We start from the raw sequence: 21735 nt of genomic DNA, 5'->3' as shown, positions 1-21735 counted from the left end.
TTTGATAAGTTAAGTTTAGAGTTGAAATATAAGGTATACAATTACTCAAATTTGAACAGAAAATTTTTTTCAATAATTTTTATTAGTTATTTTTCTATTATCATTATCACTGTTACCCCTAACCCCTGACCCTTGATCGGTAACTTTTTTTTTTATTTTTTATTGGTTTATCTATTTTATAATGACTTTTATTATTATTTTTCATTATCCCTGCTATCCCTAACTCTTATTCTCGATCTTATTCGAATACTTATTATTTTATATTATTTTATATTAGTCTTATCAGAGTGTAAAATTTAAAGTGTAAAATATTTTCACTTTGACATTGTTGCGAAATCATTCTAGGAAATTACCCCTTATTTCTGTCATTTAATGGCATTTCTAATAAAGTAATTTTTTAATGCATATTTCATTGTGAAAAACAGTTATGTACTTTCAAAAAAAAACTTCTTTTTAACTTAAAACATTTAAACTTTATATTTGATTGATTAAAGGTCTCAATTTATGTGTGTTTTCCTTCTGTATGTCATTTTACCATTTTTTTATGAGCAGAGACATTTCTAATATAGCAATTCATTGTCTATTTCAATTTTTAGCTATATACTTTAAAAAAATCTACTTAGTTTTAACTTAAAATATTTAAACTTTATATTTGCGTTCTTTAAAGTCTCATTTTATATGTGTCTTACTTATTTTTGTCATTTAGTGACGTTTATAATAAAGTAGCTTTTCAACACATATTTCCTTGTTAAAAACATTTATATACTTTAAAATAAAAACTACACTTATTATTAACTTAAAATGTTTTAAGTTTTATTTGCATTCTTTAAGGTTTCATTTCATGTGTGTCTTACTTATTTTTTGACATTTCTAATAAAGTAGTTTTTCAACACATATTTCATTGTTAAAAACAGATATATAAAAAAAAGCTACACTTATTTTTAACTTGAAACATTGAAACTTTATATTTGATTTCTTGAAGGTCTCATTTTATGTGTGTTTTCCTTCTATATTCTTCTATAAACAAACATCATGGAACCATCTTCTACATATTCTACTTAATTAGAAATGTCATTTTTTGACAAAAATAAGCAAGACACATATAAAATGAAACCTTAAAGAATGCAAATATAAAATTTTAATGTTTTAAGTAAAAAATAAGTATAGTTTTTTTTGAAATTATTTAGCTAAAAATTAAAATTTACAATGAATCACTATGTTATGAATATCCTGGTCCAAAGAAATACAGTAAAATGACATTCAGAAGGAAGATACACTTAAAATGAGACCTTCAAAAAACCAAGTATAAAGTTTTAATGTTTTCACTTATAAAAGAAGTATGGTTTTTTTGAAAATATAAAATTGTTAATAACAATGAAAATTGCGTTGAAAAAATACTTTAATTGAAATGTCACTAAATGAGTAAAATAAGGAAGACACACATAAAATCAGACATTAAAGAATGCAAATATAAAGTTTCAATGTTAAAAATAAGTATAGTTTGTTTTGAAAGTAAAAAGCATATTTGAAATATACGATGAAATACTATATTAGAAATGTCCTGGCTCATAAAAAAAAAACGGTAAAATGATGTATAGAAGGAAGACACATAAAATGAGACCTTCAAGAAATAAAATATAAAGTTTCAATGTTTTATGTAAAAAATAATATATATAATTTTTGAAAGTATACAACTGTTTTTAATAATGAAATATGTGGTTTATTAGAAATGTCAGTAAACAAAAAAAAAAACAAGGAAAACACACATGAAATTAGACGTTTAAAAATGCAAATATGAAGTTTCAAGATTTTAAACTATTAATATGTATTTTTTTTTTGAAATTATATAGCTAAACTTTAAAATATAAAATGAATAGCTGTTTAAGAAATGTCTCTGCTCACAAAAATGCGGTAAAATTAAATATAGAAGGAAGACACACTAGAAATGAGACCTTTAAGAATGCAAACATAAAGTTTAATGTTTTAAATTAAAATAAAAAATTTTTCTGAAAGTATATGGCTAAACATTTAAATATATGATGAAAAACAGCTTTATTTAAAATGCCTAGTTAAAAAAAAACTATAATTCTTAAAAAAAAACATTAAAACTAGACATTTCAAATAAAGTTGTTTTTCATCTGTATTTCAATAAACTAAAAAGTCTTGTTTGAACATTGAAATATAAAATGATAATTCACTGTATTAGGAATGTCAATTCTTTTATACCTTTAATATTTTTACCATGTTTAATACCCAAATTTAATTTTTCAATTTTTTTTTGTTTTTTTAAAGCATTACTATAAAGCTTGAGTAAAGTGTTTAAAGTTGTTAGTTTTGTTCGTTCCTTTTATTAATAATAATTTATTTCAAACAGCTGTAAAATTAGATCATAATTTAGAATATTAAAATAAAATATTTTGTTTTATTAAAATTTGTTGATCTTAAAATAACTTAGCCTGTATAAATTAGCATAATTACCTATAACTAGGCTAAAAGAGTTGGCCTGCAGAACAACTGTGTTTGTCAAAATATTGACATTTAGTAACCTATTTTTAGAAAACTTAGCCTAGAAAAACTTAGCCCAAAAAGAAAGCAATAAAATTTTGCTATATAGAACAAAAAATTGTCATCATTAATTTATTTATTTATTTAAAAACACATTTATAGCAGCATTGCAGTATCTTTTCAATGTTGTTATACTACTTATCACAGTTTTTAACCTTAAACTTAGCTTTAAACTGAAAACAGGCCAAAAAACATGAACTTTTAAAAACCTGGAAAAATTCAGTAAACCTTGAAAATAGTTTCAAATACCACGGGCCACCCTGCTATAAGTTATGTTATAAATACTCTTATATTGGTATTCATATTATTTGAGTGATCATAAGCAGAAATGGATTGTTTAAGCTGTAGCTTTTTCAAATTAAAATTTAAGTGGACATTTTCATCTTCAACCACTGTATGAAAGAAAAATCTGAATGCTCACAACTATGGTCGATTGATTGGTACTGAGAAAGATATTTCAGTTATTCAACTGAATACCATTTGCTTTTAAACAATGTTTTGAACTAATGTTGTAAACTATATTTACATTTTTTCAAATGTTGAAAAAAAAAAACTTGAAGTAAATAAAGGACAAAAAAAAGTGATTATAATAGAGTTTTTTTTTTTACAAAATTGAACCACAACTAAAAGCAAAATATAGCTAATGAATCAATACAAATTAATGAGCCCACTAAGTATAGTCTTTGAATAGTTAAATAACCCATAATTTACTAAATTTTTTTTTACATCTTAGCCCCATGGTTGAGCATAATTATTGGATAAACGTAACCATATTATAATTACAGTAAATTAGTAAAATGCTGTTCAAAAGGTATTTACTTGAAATTATTTGCACTTTAAACATATTATTTTAAGGTAACTGTAAGGGTAGGTAACATTTTTAGTAGTAGGGTATATTTAGAGAAATTTAGTTTTTGACAGGCAGAAGTAGTTGATTTTCATTAAATTTTTAAAAATTACTCATCCAATTTATATGACAAAATAATAATTTTGTATATACTTTTTTTAAAATATATAATGTTAGTTTCAAATCTCCTGTAAATTGTACCTGAGATCATTTTATGCTCTTCATTTCAAATCTTAGAATATTTAGCGTAAGTTTTAAATTTTAGCTTAGCTTGGTAGATTTACATGCTTAGGGGCTGCAGTTTTACCTTTTACAGGCCAGATGTGGCTTGAATTTAGTAAAAATTGACACGCCAAATCTGGCATGCGGGTAGTATGTTGCCCACCTCTATTTTAAGTTTGATAATTTTTTCTATTTTTGTATATAGTCTAGTAAAATTTCTGCTGTTTAAGATAACTAAAGAAGTGTAAACTAAATATTTTATTTACAACCAGGTTTCAGTGACAGAAAAATTGCAACGTTTTCAAGTAAAACAAAATAGTAAACTGCTTAGTGAAATTAGTAAACTTAGTGGGCTCATTGCTGTTTAAGAAAACAAAAATATTTCAAGATTTAAAGAGTTAATCAATGTTTTTTGATTTAAACATCTTATTAATTTTTTCTGGAAAATGATTTCTACTAGTTTAATACTTTGTTAAACCAAAAAAAAAACTTTGTACATTTTATTTGAAGTTATATATAAATAAGTGCTTTATCTTAAACTGTTTTAAAATCAAAATAAGCAACTTATTAAGTTTACATTTAGTAATCACTATACTATAAGTATAGAATAATTTACTTTTTTATTTTTTGAATAAAATGCAGATAAATATAAGTAGAATTAGTAGTAGATGAATAAATTGTTAAAAAAAGTAAACTTGTATGTAACTAAAAACAAAATGTAATGAAAATATTAAGTATGCATACTTGTTTTTACTTTTCAACTTTTAAAATTTTTATAGAGTTATGAATACATAGATAAAAATGTTGGAGAACAAAAAGAACAACACAGTATATTTAGGTCCAGTTGAAAAACGACTGCAAAATTTACCAGACTTTAGATTTACGTGGTTTGATTCAATATGTGTCATTGTTTCAACCTTGACTTACATTGCAGATATTAGTACTGGTACATATTTTTTGTTCTAGTTCTAATATAAAAAGTTATTATAGTTTATAAGTAAAAAATTACGATTTAAGTAATTTATTCTTTTAAGTTTCAAAGATAGTTTATTTATTAGATGTAATTATTTAGTTATTCTTTCATAAAGATATATTAAGATATACTAATACATAAACCTTAAAAAAACTTTAAGCTTTATACAGATGTTTTTATAGCTAATCAAAAATTATCAGAAACTTTATGACAATTGAAATTGTAAATAATAAGGTTGAAAAGTTTCAAACAAACCTTAATAAAATATTCCTGTTTTTCATACTTTGTAGTTTGTCTACATTTTTTTATATAATTTAAACTGCACCTATAAACTAATAATTATAGTGGTAAACTTGACTTTATTTAGTAAAAGTACTTTGTTTTTTATTTAAGTAAGCATACACAATTTCTTTTTAAAAATTTAAGTATTAATTATATAAATTTTTAATAAAAGACAAATTACTAATAAGATGACAAAACAGTTAAGGGCATAGGGGGTGGGTCCACATTGATTTTTACAAGTTGATCTTTTTTTATAGAGTTTTATCAGAGCTATCAGACATTTTTAACCGTTTGAAAAAGTTCAAAGTATTTTTTGAGATATAAGCAGTCAAAGTGGGTGACCTCAATAGGTTTCTAATGGAAGGCACAAACTAAAAACGCAAAAAAAGCCCTTTTCACCAAAAATCTATCTCCTCCTTCATATTATTGAATTTTAAAAAGATTGATTGCGGGAGTTTTTTTAATTTTGAAAAATGAAATTAAAAAAAAAAACACTTATTTTTTTGTATTTTTTATTTAAAACTTTTTTTTTCAAATATTTTAAAAATTCCAACATTTGAAGTCTTTTAAACTATAAAAGAAACGTTTCCTGAAAATTTGAGGTCTCTATCTCAAAAAATGAAAGAGAACATAGGTTTTTAGTGATTTTTTAAATTTACTAGAAAATTGACCCCAAAAAACTTGCTGTCCATACGTTTGTATCGGAAACTTTTTACAAAAATTACAATATCTCAAAAGTTAATAATATTTTTTAATTCTATAAAAACTGGCTTGTAGTTTGTACTTAAGGCTTTCATATAAGATCCAATGTTATTTTTAGTAAAAAAATATGTCGGACACCCTCTATGCCCTTAAACTACCAAAATTTGTTATTTTAAATGAATATTCAGTTTGTAACTAGAACAAATTTAAAGAAAAATACAGTAAAATATACTTATGCTCAACTATTTTTTTTACAGATATTTTGCTGATTGGATTGTATATAAGAGATGAAAGGTACTACTGGGCAATTATAACAGCTGTGTTTTTTATATTGCCAGGCATTGTTATACAGGTTTGTCAAAATGTAAATCCTTATATAAGTTTTGTAATTATTGTTTATTAAGTTTTAAGTTAAAGTCAAAAGTTAGTAGGTTTATTTTTAATTAAAAAAGTTTTATATAAAAAGAAAAAAAAAATGTCAAATGTGTTTTCTGAATTTCATAATTTAATAGTGTTTTCATTAATATCTATTTTATAGTCATTAAAAGGTTTTATATTCAAAATTTAATCATAACTGTTTACAAATTTACATAGGTGTTCAGTTTTAGATGGCACAGACTAGATGGAAATAAGCTAACATTTTGGATGATAATGTCTCACGTTTTCATGATGGCTCCAGTCCACAGATACCTACTTGTTCTATCACACGGGTTTAATGCAAGAAGAAGTAAAAAGATAGATGATTATCAGGTATGTAAAGCTTATTACAACATTCATTGTAAACTTTCACAAACTGAACTAAGAACATTAAAACAAAAGAACAACCAAGGTTATAAGATTTAGGTTGTTTCAGTTTACCTAAACAGTATTTTATAGAGTAGTGGTTCTTGGCAGACATAAAAAAGCTGTGCAAAGCAAGTAGGTCGTTAAAATAAAAGTTCACTGTTAGATTGTTAATATTTATCATTTTTTTAGTTGTTCTTATTTTTTGAAATAAGATAAACACGTTAAAAACTAATAGAAATAGTTAAGTTTAAACAAACTCAAACTGTAGTAGTATCCTATAAAAGTATTTATTTTCCAAGCAGAAAGTATTTTATATGCACATTTTAGAAAACACTGTTGTAAAACATAATTTACATTTTTTATTTAAAAACTGGATACATACCTTAGTTTAGATTAAATTTTTTCTGCTCTTTCTCAATTCTTGGAGCTGTTTTAATTATGTCCTGATCATTCTTATTTCGAAAGCACTATTAAAATTTGATAGTTCTAAAACTTTTTGAAACTTCTTCACCTATTTTTTGATGCAATTTTACTGCAAATGCTATGCGTTTTTAGTGGTCTTTTGTTCAGCTAGTAGGTTTTGCTTCTAATTTTGATGTTTTGTTGGGTAGTACATGTCATGCTTATTCTTGTACTTCAGATAAGTACTCATCAATTGACTATAAATAAGTCTCTTGACTTGGTAATTGTTTGTTGATCCAAGTTTTTTAAACCCAACAATGTTTACTTTAAAACACTTATCATTAAAATGGTCAATAACTTTAAACAAAATGAAACATTTCTAGAAGTTAATTTAACCATAATAAATTGTTACTTTAACACACGAACATCAACAACAGTATCTGAGACAATCTAGGACCAGTTTTGTCTTTATTACGACTTATCAGACAGGTATAGTCGCGAGAAACCACAACTTTGATTGCATTAAAAATGTAATTTATATCTTAAGCTCATCCATACTATATTTTTATATTCAACTTTGAATATAATTTGATTTAAAATACTTTCAATTAATTTTAAAATATTTCAAAAATCAGAAACTGTTCTTTAAAAGTTTTTAGCTTTACTAAAAAAGAGCATATGGGGGATTCAACATTTTTTTACAAAAGTTAACATTGCATCTTGTTTGAAAGCTTACACTGTAAAATATAAGAAGTTTTTTTATAGAACAAAAAAAAAACATTAAATTTTGAATTATAACCAGTTTTGTGAAAAAATATCATATAACCCTATTGATAAAAAAAATATACAGCAAAATTTTCTTGGAACTTTGAAAAAAAAATCTTCCTCCTTCATTTATAGAGTAATTTTCTTAAGTTTTTAGAAAATGTTCATTTAAAGATTATAAACGTTTTGTAGGAAGAAGATTTTTGAAATAAAATCTTATGCCCAATATTAATTAAAAAAAGTTAAAAATTTATATAAGATCTCTCGGAGAAAGTATTTACCTAAAATTTGGAAAAGGAGACAATTTTTTAGTTAAATACTTTAAGTTCGCCTTTTTAGTTTGCGCCTCCTCTAAATAACCTGTTGAACCTTCTAGTTTTGATCACTTATATCTCAAAAGTTACTTTAGATTTTTTTCAAAAACGTTAAAAATCAACTGGTAGCTTAGTTTGTATGAAAAAAAAAGACTAATGTTCAAAAAAAAAAAGATTATTACCCTATACCCTTAAAAAATAAATAACTTTGTATCCAAAACATTTGTTGTATGCACCGTTAAAAAAAAACTGTGTTTTAAAACAGTCTTTTTTAATAATTTTTTTTTTATAAAAACTCTAACTAATTTTTGTATTTTTTTAATTAATACGTTGTTATTTTTAAGTTTATTTTTTTAGTTTTATTTTAAACTATAAGTTATTAGTTGTAAGTTAATTTAATTATTCTTAAATCAATTAATAGTTACTAATTGATTTTGCCCCTTTTGTTAGTTTTTTAATTACTTTAAAAATGTTTTAGTGCTATCATTTATTTAAAGCTATAAAAAAAATGGTATTCTATTAATATAAAGCACAAATAAACTTTATTAAGATTTTACTGCAAAACATATTTTCAAGCTGTATTTTTTATAGATATTGCACAATAAATCAAAATAATTAAATACACACAGGCGTTGTACATAGAAATGAGCGATGTTGGCATGCTTCGAGTGTTTGAAAGTTTGTTGGAATCCGCACCTCAATTGGTTTTACAAACTTACTTAATGCTACTTACCGAAGACAACTACATACTTACTGGTGTGTGCTGTCTTATTTTTTGGTATTGTTTTAATTTAAAGTAATACATATTTGATAAATTGTATTTTTTTGCTTATACATAAGTGAGTAGTTATTGTAACTTTATTTACCTTATATAGTTGATTTTTTTCAAAAGTTAAATAATCTAAAACAATAATTAACTCACCATAAAAATATTAATACCTAAAAAAAATTTAAGTGAACTTTTAATCAAAAAAAAAAACTTTGTATATTAAGTGTCAAGTAAACAAACTCCAATTTTCACGCAGGGATTTCAGCTTTTTCCTCGCTCATATCGCTCGCATGGGCCATCGTTGCTTACACGAAAGTGCTGCGCCAGTCCTCGAACAACCCGAAGAGGATATCGTACATAGGGATGGTGTTCCACATGGTGTGGAGGTGCGGCATGATCAGCAGCAGGATCGTGGTCATCGTCATGCTGGCAACGATGCTTCATCAACTCACTTTTGTTTGCGTCGGTGGGTTGTTGTTATGCACTAGTATGTTTTAATATGCTGTTTAAATATTCGTTTCCATATTGCAAAAAAGTTATAAAAAGATACTTTAAAAAAATAAAAAAACATAAGTATTATTACTTAAAGTTCAAATAAAAATGCAACTTTTTTTAAAATTCTGTAAAAGTTTAACTAGAGTTGTGGAATAAGGGAAGAGACCCTTTTTTGTTTCAATCTTCCATAAGATAACTTTTTTTAAACTATAATGTCGTTCATGTATTTTCTTAAATTTTATATGCTATATAAATTTTCTAACAGATAGGTAAAAGTCTACAAAGCAATATCCATTGCATAAAGCATTTAGAATATCTATGAAGTTAATTATAATTTTTCTTTTTACTAATATCAGGGTTGCCACACACTCAGGGAACTCAGGGAGTCACAGGGAATTTTCAAACTGTAGAAAATCTCAGGGAATCTCAGGGAAACTCAGGGAATTTTGGCATTTTTCTTTTAACTCAGGGAAACTCAGGGAAGTTTTGATTTTTTCTCTAAATTTCAGGGAAGTTTTTGAAAATCTCAGGGAATTTTTTTTCTAGATCTAGAATGAGGTTAAGTTAATCCAGTTTCAATATTTTGTTCAAAAGTAGTAATTTTTATTATTTAAGTGGTTATTTAGAATTTTTTTAGCCTTGCGGCTAGTTCTTCAATATTACTATGACAAGTATACTGCAGATGCCAACAAACAGTCTGATTTAGAAGCAATGAAAGAATTATTAGCAAGAGGAATAGCTGCTAAGGACAACGCAAATAAACTTGAAAATAAAATTAAAACTATTGATTTAGAAATTGCATACTTAAAAAAACAGTATTAAGGTTTTTTTATTAGGTAATGTGAAATTGTTTTAAAATCAAAATTATGTTTTCAGTTATTTAAAATAGATTGTGTATGAACATCTAAAAGACATAAACAAAATTTTAATTTTAGATCATTTTGTATCAGTTGTTAGTTATTAAGTTGTACTTTGATATGAGATATTTCTTTAGCTATTTCTTTAAACTTTCTTTTTGCAGGTTTTTTTACAATAATGTTAAGCTTTTAAGTTTTATTTACTGCATTCAGAACAGTTGCTAGGAAAGACATACAAGTCATAATGTATTATTATGTATGCATTTAAGTGAGTTCTTCATGTGAAATTATTATTATAGTATAATTAAATTTTGTCAATTAAAATGTCAAACAGATTAAACTTTATTCTTTAATGTAGAAAGTTAACTAACAAGTTTACACAAAGTTGTGCAAAAATTTAGTTTTTAATTTTTAGTTGGTTTAAACCTTTTAAGATTGAGTTTTTGAAAACAGTTTTTTTTCATAAATTTAATGCAGAAGCATACACATACAACCTTTCTTTTATTATTAAAGAAGAAAAATGAGAATGAGGTATTAATTATTTGTGTTAGAAGAGAAATTTTTTTTTTTACGATTTGAAAATACTCAGGGAAACTCAGGGAAATTTAAGGTTACTCAGGGAAATTTTTGGTCACTCAGGGAAGATTTTTTGGCTCAAAGAGTGGCAACCCTGTAATATCTGTTATTCAGGGTTGCCAAAAACCTGAAATCCTGAAAACACCTTGAGTTTAAATAATTTAAAATAAGATGCAAAAAATCTGTCATAAAGATGTATGAAGTAGCTAAATAGTATATTTTCAATGTTGCTATACTATGAAGACAAATTTTTTAACTTAAAGTTTTAAACTAAAAAAACTAAAAATAGTCTAAAAAACGTGTTTTTTAAAATCCTGTAAGAAATTTAAAAAATTATTAGGCAACCCTGATTATCAAAACATTGTAAGTGTTTGTTCTATAATTTCTGATGAGCAACACACTTAGTTATATTTTAAAAATATTCTTGATTTTTTATAAGGTGTTTAAATTTGGTTCTATTTTTATCAATCTGGTGTACATACAATTATATATAAAAATGTATAAATGTATCTAAACAATCTTGAATTTTCATAAAAGATTTGATTTAGAACACAACTACAGTCAGTTAATCATTATATTTTTGGCGACATAACAATAATTTTATTAATAAATATAAATTGAAATTATCGTTTAAATCTATAAATATATATTGTTGTTTTAAAACGTAGGTTAAACAGAACAACAATTGAAATTCAAACTAAACAGTAAAGTTACTAAGAATGTATAGTCCCCAATATTAATAAATAAAAAATGTGCAATAAGTCTTTTAGTTACATAACATGTTTATAATATTTTACAATTTATTTCTTGTTTAGTTTTGTAATAATTAAAAAACCGTAATTAAACCTAGATGAAATTTCTTAATTTTGTTTTATATTACAAAAAAAGATTTCCTTTTTAAAATAGCTTTCCAGATTATTTAAAAACAATATACTTAAACTAATTTTATGCTTAAGAAGGTGTAACAAGTTTTTTTTTTAATTATAATTAGTTATTATTTTTTTAAACTCTTAAGATTCACTAACTTTTAATTTGTTTTGGTAATTTTTGCAATAAAGTTTTACGATTATCGAAAAAAAAGCAAGTGTTTTAGTTGTTGTGCTAAAAGGCTACATAACTAAAAAAAATAAAACAATTTTAAAACCTTTTTGAAAGCAAAGTTGTACTAAAGTATACAATTAATAAGCATTAATGTGTACTAAAATCGAGTTTGTTTGAAAATAGAAAAGTCTCATTTGTAGTTGTTACGTTAGAATTTATTGTTGCTTGTTTTTTCCGTAAGTTGCCAGCCCCTATTTCGAATAGATACTTACATCAAAACAATTTATACTTGAAGTATTTTTAGTTAAGCTAAAAATGTTCACAGACAAATTTTACCAGTGTTAGTTTCAGTGAAAATTCTCAAACTGTTATTTACGACCAGGCGGTCACTTTCTACTCATGCTCGTCTGGTTGATTCAGCAGCAAACAGATTTTTGCGAGACGATCTGCGAGGAGAGGATGTTCAACGTCGTGTTGGCCGTCGTCTACGTGTTTTCGTTCTTCAACGTCAAAGAGGGAAACAGCAGGAGCCGAATGTTCTTGTATTACACTGTGAGTTGGCCGCTTGCTAGATTGCGTTACGACAACCGCTTCGCATTGCGTTTTTAGCCGTCAAAATTTAGAGTTTTTTGCGAACTTCACTTTTGTTTTCTTGGCTGCGTTTCGGTGTTGCGAAACAAACTCGAAGGAATTTTCTCTAAAAGTTTACGCGTTGGTATCACGTCATTTTAGACTCATTTAGGGTTTGTTTGCAAAAAAATTCTGCTTTTATAGATATATATCCTTTATTTTAATACGTCGTAAAAGCTAAGAAGTTATATTGATTGTTATTAAAAGTTTAAATGTTGTTTTTGAATTATATAGTTATAAAGGAGTTAAAGTCATATAATTGTTGAAAGTCTAATTTACACTCCGTATTTATTTCTTTTTCAATCATAAACGTTTATTAACCTTTTATACAAAGCGTCTGCAAAGTTTTCAACCTCAAAAAATTGGATTATCATTACAAATTTGTAGAAAAAATATTTTTGTGGTCAACTAAATTTTTTTATCTTACATAGCATTGAGTGATTTTCTCATATGCTATGTCTAACTAACTTTTAGTGACATTAATAATTTGTTTCTCTAAAAATGTTAATGCTAACAAATTTAATTCTATTTTTATTGTTTATTTATTTATTTTTAATGTTTTAAGGTATTTTAAATGAGTTATATAAATGTGTTGACTTGCCTTACACATGTTTTAGATGGTACATTAGTAGTTTATTAGATCTTTTGTATGAAAAGAAACAATTTTTTTATGTACTTTAAGAAAATACTAAAGTTTTCTACCATATATTTAAACAAATTTATAAAGTTGTGAAGTTTTTAATTAGGTATTTGCACAAAGTTTTATAAAATTTGTATAGTTTGACACACTTTTAAAGCTTTATTACTCTTAGCAATACGTGTATTTAGTTCAAAATATATAATTATAAAGTTTTAACCATAAGTAGTTATATAATAATATGGTTTAAGTCTTTAAAAAAAAATTAAGTTTTGTTTAATGTTTATTAAATTATATGTATTTATTTTGGTAACTAGTTATTATGTTAAAGTTCAATAACTTATGATACGTCTAATAAAATAAAGAAATATAGTTGGAAAAAGTTTTAACAGACTTAATATTTTTATTAGCATTTTTATTACTATTAATAATTTTTATATCATTATTTTGTCAATATATACAAAAGCAGTTTAGTAAAAACTAAAATGGTAACTAAAATAAATAACCCAATTATATTATAAGTTGCTAAAGCTTTAAAAAACAAACATTATGTTTAAAATTTTTTTAAGACTTAACAAAATTTTAGAGCATTTTAAACTAATTTTTGGAAAATAAAATTTTAACATTGTCTTAAATTATTGCTAAATAGAGTCGTGTGACAATAAATTTTTATTTTATTATTTTCAGCCTCCGGCATAATAACTCTTAAAAATGTTAAAAACTATCAAAAAAATTTCCATTTACCATAAATGAACATTTTTAAGTATTTAATAGAAACATTCGAAATCAATATTTTAATTATAGTTTAGTGTTTATATTTTAAGTAAAAACTAAATTTATTATTTACAGTGCTACCAATTTTTTTATAAGTATAAGTTTTAATTTTTTTAAACATGAACTATTGATCATCATTGAAAAATTTTATGTACATTAAATTTACATTAGATTATTTTTTATGCATATTTTCATTTACTTCGATTTTTTTAAATATTGTAAAACATAATAAATAGCAGACTTTGTTATAAACATTGATACATACTTCTGTATATATGTATATATATTTATAGTTTTATTACTTTTTGAAGTACACTACTGTGCACATTTCAAAAGTCTTTAATTTTATTAGATTATGAGTAATTGAAAAAAAAAAAATTAAAAATGATAAACTGCAACTTAAAATTACTTTATAATTTCCTTTATTAAGTAAATGTGAGAACTCTTGGTTTTGTACTTTAGCATTCAAAATAAATATTAAAAATATAGTTAGTTAAAAAAGTATTGTGGTAGTTTATAGTTTTTTTCTTTTAACACTTTTAATTAAAACTGTTCTTAAAACTGAAGTTGTTTTTATTTTTTTCTTTTGTTTGAAGTTAGCTGCCATCAAAAACTGTATAGGGAAATTGATTTGCTATTTCAAGCGAATTCTTTCGCCTTATGTTGATTTATGAAACATATTTTGATTTTGCCTTGAGATTTTCGTTCTGCATATGCGTTTTGATATTAATTTTTCATAATGTAAATTCTTCAAGACGCGCACTTGTATAAGCTTAAAGACGACATTTGTTATTTAAATATACTTTTTACAGCTAAAGTTATATGATGAGTATGAGAAATTAGATTTAATTATTACTTATTAGTTCTATATAATATATCGTGAATCTTAGTATTTTACAGTAGTTAAGTTAAATTGCTTGATTTGTACGTTATTATTTAATAAAAAAATACTGTTTTTTTTCGCTATTTTTGTGTATACCAAAATTTGCATTGATGTCTAATTTTATATTTTTAGCTAAAAGTTTTCAATTAGTTTATGTTTTGGTTGGCTTGAGGAAATTAAATCTGTTTAAAGTTACTAATTTTATTTTAAAATGTAAAATTTCAATCCAAGCACATCACTTGTGTAAACTTTTATTAATTTATAACCGTGAAATTTGGCTGAAATTGACGATTGCTTAATGGATTTGCGAGAACAACATTCTCCTAAGCTCGCATTAACCTTGCACCCAAGCTCACCATATGTTGTCATTGTTGCGATAAAACCATGTTGTGATAAATTGTACTTTATCTATATTGTAGAAGAATAAATTACTTTTTAAATAAACTTAGATTGCTTTCAATGAAATAGGAACTTTAAAAAATTTCTGTCACATAGTTCATTTTTGTTTCGATTGTGGTATACTTTCAAATTTTTCAAGTTTTGTTTTATGATAAAAAGTATTGTCTACGTACGCCAAATTAGCATTAGCGCATTTATAGACAACTTCGGCTGAAACTTTGTTTCGTTTTATTTTTTAATAAAGGTACAAGTTTTATATGTAATGGCTTTGAATAAGAAAACAACAGCATGGGTAGCTATAGAATTTATACTGTAAGTTGAAAAATTTATGTAAGAAATTTTAAAGTCTTTTTGAAAAAAAAGTTTCTACAGATAAAATAAATAAATATGAATTTTTTAGTTGTTTTATTTTTCAATTTTGTTTAAACTTCACGTAAAATAAAATGCAAAATTATTTATAACATTTTGAATTTTCGTTTTATGCGGTTGTTGTTAACAAACTGATAACGTTAAAAAAAGGTTACTAGTTAAGCATTCTCTAGTTTAAAAACTTTAAACTGTGTTTGTATAACGAAACTAACATAAAACAAAATACTCTTAGTTAAAAAAGAAAGCTAGTATCAAGTTAAATTATACTGAAACTATTATTGTTTCAAATTTTTCATTAATTTCCTATAACAAATTTTAAATTTTTTTTACCACTAATATTTTAGGTAATAAATTCATAACGAACATAAAGTAAAAGTTTGTTATTGTTCAGTTATAATGTATTCAACTGTTTATTTACAACATATTATACAAATTATATATGGTTAAAAAAATTAGTCGTTTTAAATTTACTAATGTAACAATATATACAGATCAACATAGCAGAAGCCATCATGATAACTACACTGTACTGGGTTTACCGCCCTAATGTGTTAAGGTGGTATGATTTACCTTCAATAATATTTGTGTGGTCCTCCTTTTGTCTAGGTACGTTCCTTACAATTATACATGCCATGCTATGTAATTAAAAATTGTAATTATAAATGTAATTGAAAAATGTAATTAAAAAAATGTTTTTTTCTAAAAAAAATGTTTAAAAAGTTTTTTACTTGAATTAAAAACGTTTGTATTGACAACTTAATTTTATTTAAGTTTGTTTTAAATACCTGTAAAAAAATATTGTTATTTTGATGCTTAATAGTACCTTTAAATTAGTTTTTAAACATTTTTTACATAATTTTTTTCATACTTGTTACATTTGAATATTTTAATTAAAAAAGAAATGGGTTGGAAACTATTTTAATTGTTTTTTTTCTTAAACAGTCGTTCTGTTATAAACTCAACCAGTGTTTGGTAAGTATGATTAAAAAACAATTTAATTTAATATTTTTTAATATTGTGTTTACTGCAATTCCGTAATTTTAAACAAAAACTTTTGTTTTTAACAAGTTTGTTATGACAAGTATTATGATTTTAAAAGTTAATATAATTTTTTTAAAGTTGTTGTACATTATTGCATTAGTAAATTTGAGTTTTTTTTAAACGTCTATTAAGAGATATACTTTCAAAAAACTATTTTTAAAACTTTATCAAAGAATTAGAAAACTGCAATTAAGAAAGCAACATATGTACATTCAAAATATAATTATTAAAAAACAAAAATAAGTGATCTAAGTTTAGAATTCAAAAATTAATTGAAGTGGATTGTTTAAAATATTAAGGAAACGTTTAGTTTTACTTCTTTAGTTTTTTATACATTTTTTATCCAATGTTAGGGCTAAACAAATGTAGAAAAAAATAAAAAGAAAGTTATCAATATTAGTATAAAACTGTTCTATTTAAAATAGATTAGATCAGTGGTCTTCAATTTTTTTTAAAACTGTGCTCAGTAGGGTGCTTATTTTTACAGCTACTTTTGATTTTCCAGCTGGAAAAAGTTTTATGTTTCGGTAATATCATAAAAACTTTCTGTACAAAATTTTAGATGATCTGAAGAAACTTTCACCTTGGCACCAACCAATTTTCTAAAAACCACCCCAATGCAAAATGTATGGAATCCGAAAATTGCGACCTTATAGTTTTTAACTAAACTTTTTTAAAGTCGCTAATTGTCACACAAACACACTGTGAATAATTTAAAACGCTTAAAGAAAGTTTTATAGTAGAATTTCTTGTTTTTATTAAAAAAACTGGAAGTTCAATAAAAGTTACAAAAAGTGATAAAAATTACATAAATCAAAATATTCCACCATTAAACTTCCTTTTAAACTTCTCATTAAACCATTCAACATATCGTTTTAAATTGTTCACAGTGTGTTTGTGTGACAGTTAGCCACATGTAAAAAAATGAGCTTAAAACCCCAAGGTCGCAATTTTCGGATCCCATACATTTTGAATTGGGGTGGCTTTTAGAAAATCGGTTGGTGCCAAGGTGAAAGTTTCTTCAAATCATCTAAAATTTTGTACAGAGTGTTTTATGATATTTCCAAAACAAAATTTTTTCAGCTGGAAAATCAAAAGTAGCTGTAAAAATAAGCACCCTTGCACAGTTTATTACTGGAAAATAAGTTATGTGCACATTTGACTAAAAGTATCATTAATTATTATTAATAAACACTACTTTTTGTTTAACATGTAAAAAAAATTATATAGCTTTTAACTTATCTTACGATAAGCTTTCATAAATAATGGAAAAAGACAAAGCAAACGTCATCTAAAAAATAACTTTCATCCGTTTAATATTATTTGCAAAGTGAAATTACTTCTATGCAGACTTCTGTACGATGAACATAGGTGCACTGCACCCCGTGGGGACCACTAGCTTAAATAATTACATCATCAGTTAATTAGAATTAAGAACTAGAAATTTTGCAGCAGAAATATTCAAAGTATTTTTTAGCCTGATTAAAATTTAGCATTAAAGTTTTCCTGACTTGTCTCTTAAAAATTATTCTTGAACCGCTGTTTTAATAGGCTTCTTAGGAATGGTCATCTACTATCTGCACTTCCACCCGAAAGTCGACAGCATTCCGTCTTGCAACGAGATCGCCACCCTGCACTTCATCAAGACCTGCTGCCTCTGTCACAGTGACGTCACAAAGAAGCGGGCGCCCCCCTCCGAGTCGCAGTCACGCGAGAAGTTCAACCACATTGTTCACCCCGTGGCAGTGGAGCCGGTTCAAGTTAGTTTTGTACAGATGTTTTTGAAATAAAATCTATTAAGGGCGAAGGGGGGCTGGGTAAAAGATTTTCTTGTATTTAAGTTTTATTTTTTACATAATAAATTAGCTACTTAAAACTTTTTACCGCTTGTTAAAACTCAAAGTAACTTTTGAGATATAAGCAATCAAAGTTAAGGCATTCAATAGGTTTTTTATGTGAGGAGCAAACTAAAAAGGCAAAAATAGACTATTTCACCAAAAATCTATCTCCTTCTTCAGTTTTTGATAAATTGTTTAAAAAAGTTTTCAGAGTAACCTTTAATAAGTTTAAACAACTTGTACAAAACAGCTTTTTTAATTTTGGTTAAAAAAAAATTATAAAAAGTGAAAAAGAATTTTTTTTTAAATATGACTTTTTTAAAAATCCGCTTCCTACAAGTTGTTTTTAATACTAAAAAGTATATTTTCTGTAAATTTGAATTAAATTGCTTTAAAAATAAAGGAGTAGATTGATTTTTAGTGATTTTTTAAAATTCCGAGAAAATTGCCCTTGAAAATTTTCAATTCCATACGGTTGTATCAGAAATTTTTTACAAAACTTTTTATATCTTAAAAGTTAATTGAAGTTTTCTTCTGTAAAAACTATCTTACAGTATACATTTTAAGCTTTGAAATAAGAGTCAATTTATTTTTTTGTAAAAAGTAAGATGTTGAATTCCCTGTACCCTTCAAGAAACATACTTTTAAATAACTTCTTTTCTAATTATCTGCTTTTAACGACTAGTTTTTCGTTTAAGCAAACTTATAACTTTGTCTTTCACTTAATTAGTTTTAGAGTTTTACGGTTCTTTTTCTCTTTTATCATTAGTTTTTTTTAGAAGACTCCAAAGCTAAGATCTTCAAACAATGGAAGAGTTGTAAAGCTGCCTCAAAAGTCTCCTAAAAAGTCGCCTTTTCACCAAAGTCAAGCAGAGAAAAAGACCAAAAGTCCTAAAATTGCGAACAACGGTGCGCAAGGTAAACGGGTCAGACCTAGAAACAAACATGACGAGGATTGGGGCGTCGATTTGAGAAACGATGGGTTTCAGGTTTGCTTTGCATAAAACAAACCTTTAAATTAGCTATGATATTGAATCCATTTGAAAGTTTAAAGTTTTTTATGATTTTCACCCATAATAACCATCTATGTTTGTAAATAATACTTAATGTCAGTTAGCACTAAAAAAACTTTAAAAAAAAGTATAAAACTTTTCTGCTTAATTTTGTTTACAAGAGCTTTATAATTGTCTAATATGTTATACAATGATTTAAAGTTTTTTTATTAAGTTAAATACCAAAAACTTACAAAAGGTACAACGTGACATGTCCGGACAATCAAGGGTGGAAAAGTGGTTGGACCAGCACCTCAACATCATGCTAACCCCGCAGCCCCAAAACGGTCAGGACGTCCCCTTGGTCATATACGAGAGGGTGCAGTCGGTCGATCCCGTTCCCCAGCGACGCGTCCACGGCAACCAGCAGCACCGGGTGGCCATCAGGAACAAGTGCGACCAGGACACGTTGTTCGGCCAAGCTAACCAAGTGGCCAACCACAGCAAGAGGGACTCGGTCATTACAAAGCTCGCCCCCTCCAATTCGTTCGTCAACCGGGCCTCCAAAAAACCCAAAGTGCAGGTTCGCCAGGTGCCGACTGACGATGACGTCAGTTGCCACGGCGACGAGGAGTCCTCTTCGCGCTCTAACGATCGGTGCTCATTCGACCGTAACAACACCGCGTACAAGTGCGCCACCAGGCGAGCAAAATCGCCGCTCTTGCCGCAGAATCAGAAGGCGAGCGGCTTTGTGTGACGTCACAATCGGGCTGAATTTTTTCTATCGTTTTATTGAAATTAAGTTTTTTGTAGAAGTTTCGTTTGTAGTAGCGGGATCTACTTTAATTGTATAAACTTTGACGAGATTTTCTTTATTTATTTTCTTTTTACGCATTGTTAAAAGCATTTATTCAGGTATAAATTAAATCATACACATTTGTATTTAAGTTTTTATTTTATAAACTCGCTCATTATAAGTTTTTATGACTTCTAAAATGTTTCAACATTTGATAAGTGTTTTAATCAAGCGCTGGTTTTATTTTATAACAGTTTAACTTTTTTGTTTGTTAAATAATTTTATTTTTGTACAGGGTTACTTAGAAATTATTTGTTTCCCAAAATATTCATACGCACTTTAAAAAGTTTTAAGTTTGATATTCATTATAAATATTTAAATCAACTTTGTAGCAGCTTACAACTTAATTGCTTGTTTTTTAACAGACTAAACTCGTTTATTATTTTTAAATTAAATCTATAAACTGCAGCCAAGCTTTGAAAAAAGGTTGTATAAATTTTTTGAAGTGTATTCTTTAAAATTATACGGATTAGTTTCTTTAACAAGTTTAAAAGTTTTAAGAGCCAATCATGTTAATTACTTAAAAAAAAGTTTTTCATCAAAAATTTATAAGTTTTTAAGGCTTCATTTTAATTTGAATCAAAAACAATAGTTATTAAAATTAAAGCATTAGTAAACTTATATTCAATTACTTTTTGCAGACAACATTTAAAGTAAATCTTTAAAATATAGCTATAACCTATACTTAAGTTTTAATTTTATCATAAAGTGTTTTAAAGGTTTGTAATCAATTTTTTAAAATATTATCAAGTGTTAGTGTTGTAAATTAAAAGTTTATGCATTGTAATGAGCTATATTAAAAAACTCTGTTCAATATCTAACAAACTGTAGTTGTTTAGTTTTGTTGAATACTCAGTGTTGCACAATTCTCTTAAATTCAAATTATATATTTTAAATTAGTCGCTTAAAGCCAACAAAACGTTGTGATACTGCCACTGCTGTTGTTAATTGTACATTGTATATATTTGTTAAACAATATTAATTGCTAGACACATTTTCGTTGTTTTTTATTGATAAATTAATATCCAGACTATTTGCTGCAATTTTAGATTACAACCAAATGTTTTTTTACTACTGTTCAAAACTACTTTCTGATTTACCTGACCTTTCTTAGCCTAATTCGTTTTAAATATTAAGTCTGAAATGTTCTTTATTTCTACAAAATTAATTGTTTATTAAAAAATGAAAATTGTACTTTAAAGCATGTTTACTTTTTTGATAGGGTTGCCACTTTACCTGGAAACCTGGAAAAACCTGGAGTTTGACAATTTAGTTAAGAAAAACCTGGAATTTGGAAATTTTGAAAACAACCTGGAACTTTTAACAAAAATCACTGGAAAAACTTGGAATTTTATTAATGTTGACATGTTCAGTAGTTAAATTTCGATTTGACTCAAAAAAATCTATCATATAAATAAAAAGTTTTTGTCATCATCAAAATTTTTTTTATTAAAAAACACACTTAAAGTAGCTTTACAGTATTATTTCAATGTTTTAATACTATTTAACTCAGTTTCTTACCTTATACTTAAATTTAAACTAAAAATAGAACCAAAAATGTGTACTTTTAAAATCTTAATAATTTGGAGAACCTAGAAAAAAATTGAAAAAACGAGTGGCAACCCTGTTTTTGAGCATCTAAAATATTTTAGTAATTAGACTTCTGTACTTAAAAAAATCCTTTTTTATTTCTTAAAGCTTAAAATATTCTGTTTTATCA

At 25.7% G+C, this 21735-nt stretch overlaps 1 protein-coding gene across 2 annotated transcripts; it reads left to right on the top strand.

The window, feature by feature from the left end:
- The first annotated feature begins 4420 nt into the window (after positions 1-4420).
- On the top strand, positions 4421-20420 carry LOC145834216 (XK-related protein 9-like). 2 transcript variants are annotated; one of them, XM_082941594.1, is made up of 10 exons: positions 4421-4580; positions 5849-5943; positions 6186-6341; positions 8488-8614; positions 8884-9093; positions 11979-12148; positions 15780-15894; positions 17881-18089; positions 18950-19156; positions 19419-20420. In XM_082941594.1, exons 1-10 carry the CDS (start codon positions 4436-4438, stop codon positions 19914-19916), a joined length of 1932 nt encoding a protein of 643 aa, XP_082797720.1. In that variant the 5' UTR covers positions 4421-4435; the 3' UTR covers positions 19917-20420. The 2 variants fall into 2 exon arrangements, with proteins under 2 accessions (XP_082797720.1, XP_082797719.1); XM_082941593.1 differs by having other exon boundaries at positions 18947-19156.
- Positions 20421-21735: the final 1315 nt, after the last annotated feature.

Source organism: Thalia democratica, chromosome 4, assembly GCF_965202585.1.
Source record: "Thalia democratica chromosome 4, ktThaDemo2.hap1.1, whole genome shotgun sequence".
Taxonomy (NCBI): Eukaryota; Metazoa; Chordata; class Thaliacea; order Salpida; family Salpidae; genus Thalia; species Thalia democratica.
The sequence above is the reverse complement of the archived record's forward strand: the minus strand, read 5'-3'. Positions and strand labels throughout refer to the sequence as shown.

Coding starts and splice junctions, on each gene's coding strand:
- LOC145834216 (XM_082941593.1), top strand. CDS start 4,436: ATGTTGGAGAACAAAAAGAACAACACAGTATATTTAGGTCCAGTTGAA. Junction 12,149..15,779: donor GAATGTTCTTGTATTACACT/GTGAGTTGGCCG, acceptor CAATATATACAG/ATCAACATAGCAGAAGCCAT. Junction 18,090..18,946: donor TGGCAGTGGAGCCGGTTCAA/GTTAGTTTTGTA, acceptor AGTTTTTTTTAG/AAGACTCCAAAGCTAAGATC.